Source organism: Saccostrea cucullata, unplaced genomic scaffold, assembly GCF_032062105.1.
Source record: "Saccostrea cucullata isolate Sc308-1 unplaced genomic scaffold, CSIRO_AGI_Scuc_v1 ctg10927, whole genome shotgun sequence".
NCBI classification, from domain to species: Eukaryota; Metazoa; Mollusca; class Bivalvia; order Ostreida; family Ostreidae; genus Saccostrea; species Saccostrea cuccullata.
This window is the reverse complement of record NW_026935904.1, coordinates 51863-57330: the sequence shown is the minus strand read 5'-3', so window position 1 is coordinate 57330 and position 5468 is coordinate 51863. Positions and strand designations below refer to the sequence as shown.

The 5468-nt window shown below is 31.2% G+C and overlaps 1 protein-coding gene across 1 annotated transcript; it reads left to right on the top strand.

The window, feature by feature from the left end:
• Positions 1-2896: 2896 nt before the first annotated feature.
• On the top strand, positions 2897-3622 carry LOC134244152 (uncharacterized; the record flags this gene model as incomplete). The annotated part of the gene is made up of 2 exons (XM_062726423.1): positions 2897-3115; positions 3363-3622. Coding segments are annotated over 2 exons (479 nt in total), but the record flags the coding sequence as incomplete, so codon positions are not given.
• Positions 3623-5468: the final 1846 nt, after the last annotated feature.

Here is a 5468-nt window from a genome sequence, read left to right as displayed (position 1 = left end):
ATGTCTGCGGTGGCATCTCTTCCAATTATTAAATGAGGTATTTATAACTCTTTAAAAGTTGTATTCCACCATAAATCAAAGCTATTGATTACTCCAATATAAATTCTGGAAGCTAATCAAAAGAATTTGATCAACTTTTTTTCATAACCACCAGATATAAAAATTTGTAATTATTATGAGTTTTATAGATATATACCTAAGTCTAATATACTAGTACCTAAAATAACAATCCTTCGACGGTTAATCGGTTAGCCGGGTACTCGTTGACAAAACTAGTTTCAAGTAATTCTCAATTCTTTAAAAGATATGAAATGTGATACATTCATTTTTTTCATATATCTAATTTTTTTCAGTAGTATTTGGAACAACCCATTTACTTAGTAATTCGTAAATTATATAAAAATATGCAATTATTATGAGTTTTATAGATATATACCTATGGCTGTCCCACTAATATACTAGTATTTATACTGTTTTCTTGAAAATGTATGACTTTCAACGCTATTACTGAGGCCCGTTTAGTAGGAAACACCCGAAATTTTATGAACATATGTTAATCTCTGATATTTATATATCCATAAGTTCTCCAACGTAATGAATTCTGACAAAAGTTTTTTTGGGGGTTATGTCATACATACAATGTATACGTCGACCTATTTTATATTAAAAATCGCTTTAATTATGACAATATTTTAATCAGATGTTGCCAATTGCTGTAGGTCAATGATACATTGCTCTAAGACTCAATGAACATTTAGAAATAATTTGCAATCTTGTATGAAATCAGAAAAAAGTCTCAGAAGGCACAAAAACTAATCATATCTTCAAATGGGATCAACAATCTTCAAAATATCAGTCAAGAAAGGAAACCCCTGCAGTCAATTCTTTGCAATAAAGGGACAATTTGCAATATCCTAAGCATTCGAACACATCAAATCACTGAATCAAATACTCAATAGAATTTGATCGATGTTACTAATCACTAGGAATAAAAAGAAGTTGCAAAAAATCTACCTGTTTCAAAAATGTGAAAATGGTACACCGAATAAAACATTTTCTTTGTGTTGTCTTCGTTTTGCAGGTTAGCTTTGCAAATGATTTTAATTTTGCGTGCAACGCCTTGTTTTACAAGGCATTCGTATGTAATGGAACTGCAAGCAGTTCTTTATTTCATTTTATTCCTATGATCGCTCCAACTTCTACAAATTGTTCTGCCGAATGCCTTAAAAAAAGAAATCCCATCTGCGTTGGATTTTTGTTCAGTGCAAAGAGAACATCCTGCAATTTGTTGAAAACATTTTTAACAGAAAATTATCAAGCCTCGTTAGACGTCCTTGGTGAAGATTGGGAATATTTTAGCATTAAAGGTAAGCTGAAAACACTTGGCATCATCAATTTATTTATGATTGCCATGTAAGATTTGTGTGATCTATTTTACTGTAAAGGTCATCTGCATTTTTCTTCTACAAACCAAATTTGTCAGTATCAGCACCAATAAAGCTAAACCTGTCTGGTTTCCTTTCCTGCTTTTCTTCGTCTTTTACAGAAAAAGACAAAGGCAATCAGACATACACATATACTGTAAAAACACATATTTTCGAGGTTTGAGGAAAAAAATTGGTTTGTGGCAATTCGATTTCGTGGCAGGAGAATGTTTAGTAGTAATGCATATGATCCCAACTTTGATGCCATGGCGCGATCTTCATTCAGCCACAACTGATCCTAAGTCTATGTTTGATTATGAACAAAATATTTACATTTCAAATGTCTTTGTCCGAGATAAAATTACCTAATGTAAATGTTTTGTATCATAAACAGGAAGTTTGAGTTCATAAATTCGAAATCTAGATCCCGATACATTACATACATAGGATGAATTAGTACTAACAAAAGAATTGACCTGTAGGAGATAACAATTTTTCAGAAAAGGTCTCATTTAAAAGTCAGTGTTCTTATTTTTCTCTATAATGTGTTGGTCTAAATGTTTTAAATTTTCATTTTGAACGTAAATTGATTATCTGCAATTTTGAAATAAACATCCAAAAGTTGTCAAAACAGTATTTTTTCTGTTAAACCATATTTTGCGTGAATTTTGGCTTAGAAATTCCTGCAGGGCAGGTCCGTCTCTAAATAAAATTTTGAGAAATTTTGGTCTAAGGAATAATTTAAACAATTTTCAGGGCACGGGGCACTCCTGCCCTAAGGTCGAAATTAAAAAAAAAAAAAAAAAAAAAAAACAACAACCAAAGTATGCAAAAATCTATTTCCTTAATAATTATAAATATTTACTACCAATAACATTCTAGTCAGTATAGAACAAAACAGAATATTTCATTTTTAAATTAGAGCCCAGAACAGACAAGTATGGAATTAGTACAATAAATAATTAATATAAGCCAATGAACAGCAAAACAATAAGTAAATGATATAAATAATTTCAACAGTAATCCTGTTTCAATCAAAAGGAATACAACAATATACATGAACGTGTGTGAAGAACTATATGACTACTTTAACGTTTTATCATTTATAAATTTGCCCACAAAATTAAGAGTTTCCTTATCTTCTGTTTTGAGTAACCAATTAACTTTTTGTTCATCATCTAAAGCTGAGAAGGATGGAAATTTACTTTTAATTAACAGAAATATTTCTTTCCTTTGATGAAATTTTTACATATTAATGTATAGCTCGGGAAGAAAGGTCGCAGACGCCCACGCCTCTCACAACTCCCTTCCGCTCCTATTTTGCCATGTTTAATGGACTTTTGATATACATATATATGCGTATAAAGAATGATATATATGTATATATAGAACGACCCCTGCTCCATATTTTCATCTCTTTTCATCTTTATAAGATGTCTTTTAGTTAATGTTTTTGCAATTCTCTTCCTCAGTGGTAAACCTGGCGCTTGGTAAGACCGTCTCTAGTAGCAGCATCTATCCATATCCCCCATATTCAAAAGAGAGCTATGCCGTGGATGGTAGGACAGACTTTACTGACAACAGTCTACTGTTTCACACAGACTTCGAACTTTATCCCTGGCTGACGGTAGACATAGGAACACTCTGTATTGTGAAAAATGTAATTCTTTACAACAGAAGCGATGGCCATGGTAAATGTGAAGTTAACTTATTACTTTAATCTAATATGTGTGGTTTCATTTTCTCAGTAAAGAATGTTATTCTTTACACTGACCAGATAAAAACATGGGTAGCAACTGTTCCTCCGCCATGCACTCGGCACTTTGAAATGTAAATGTCAGAAGTTAACTTACCCTTACTTTTTGAATCATGGTGATATGTGTGGTTTTACAATATTCAATTTCTCAGAAAAATTATTTCAATTTTTGTTTTTTTAAGGTCGCTGGCTACATAGTATTGAGATAAGAGCTGGACTCTCTTCCGTTTGGTCCGAGATGAACATGTGTGGCACAGTCCTTGGACCGAGTCAAACTGGAGAAATCCACACCATAGAGTGTGAAACCAAACCCCTCCTATATGGGTCTTATGTCACTGTGAAAATAGTGCGTCCTAACTACATTACAGACGACCCTATGGCATTCGGCGGAAAAAATGTCTTGTGTTTAAGAGAAATTGTCGTCAATGGCCGTGATGCATAAATCACAGTTTAATTAACATTTTTTTATATATTAAACATACACATATAAATGTATAAAAATTATTTCAAATTAAATCAAGTTTCCATTTTTAATTTTGGCCTTCCAATGTACAATGAAGTAAATTTCACTTTACTTCTAATGATAATCTCAATATGTGATTTAAAAGAATAAAACTCGCGCACACAACAAAAACTAACTACAGAGAGTTATGGAGTATCATGTAAGAAAAGCAGAGTGAACATCGATTTAAAAAAACTTTACACATTATACGAAAGTGTGAACAGGTTATATATATAAAACACGGGGCCTGATAATTCTAGAGTTGGGATCAGGTGGCTATGAATAGCAAACATCCCCTGTTGACAGTCCTTACTTCCGTGATTACCATGTATTGATCGGGTAGAAGGGATATTCTGTAGTCAAATTTAGTGAAAGAAAAAAAAAACAAAGAAAAATGAATTCTAATGAAATGTATTATAAATTTACATGGAAATTATAATGGCCTTTGAATTTACAAACTTTTGACATTAAACGAGATTAATCAAAAGTTAAAGGTGCATAGACACAGATTTGAAGTTAATATTTTCTATATAATATATTTTTGAATAAAAACAATACATCCGAACGCGAATGAGTTTTAACTAAGGAGGAAGAATATTAATTTCAAATCTATTTCTATGCACCTAAACCAAATTTTAGGATAATTCTGGATTCATTTTGTTTACGTTTTTCTTTTTTATAAGTTTTCAAAAAGTCATATCAATTGATTAATTTTTTTTTTCATTTTTCCCAGTTGAGCAACCCTTTTACTTATTAAAGTATTTTATGATAAATGTTATTTTTTTATATATATATATATATATATATATATATATATATATATATATATATATATATATATATATATATATATATATATATATATATATATATATATATATATATATATATATATATATATATATAAATGCGATGGACTCCAAAGTGTGGGATTCCAAATGGTCACGCCAAATCCGATGGTCTGCGCCAAACCCCGATGGTTTGACACGCCAAAGTCCGATGGTGCGGAAAATAATTAACGTTTATGACGTCATAATTCTGCTGCTCAAAAATGCGATGCCGCGCCATGCCAAGCCCGATTTGTTTAAAATAAAATACATATAAATATTAAATGCAAAGATTAACCCTGATCTTTTAGATATAGGTGCGAGACTAACACTTATCAGTCGAAAAATGTGTTAAAAAACTACAAGCTAGATATCTTGGATGGGTGCAGGACTAACCCAAATCAGTCCAATAGTGTGCGAGGACTAACCATAAAATCTCTCGGTGAAACACATTGATGTTCAAGATCTAACCCTTATCAGTCGAAAAGTCTAGAAGGACTAGCCTTAGTAGCTCTGGTAGGCGAAACAATAAGCAATATCAGTAAAAATGTATGCGAGACGAATACGGAATCAATAAATTTTGAATGCAGGACAACGTCATGACGTAGGAACATTGTGACGTCATAAACGTTGATTGTTCCTCCGCACCATCGGACTTTGGCGTGTCAGACCATCGCACTTTAGCGTCGCGCGTCTCATAGGAAACTAGCCATAGGACTTTCGCATGACCATCGGACTTTGGCGTCCGTATATATATATATACATATATATATATATATATATATATACCATCGGGGTTTTATATATATATTATAAAATATACTATTATATCATATATATTATATATATATATATATATATATATATATATATATATATATATATATATATATATATATATATATATATATATATATATATATATATATATATATTAATTCAAGATGTCCTTGGTATAC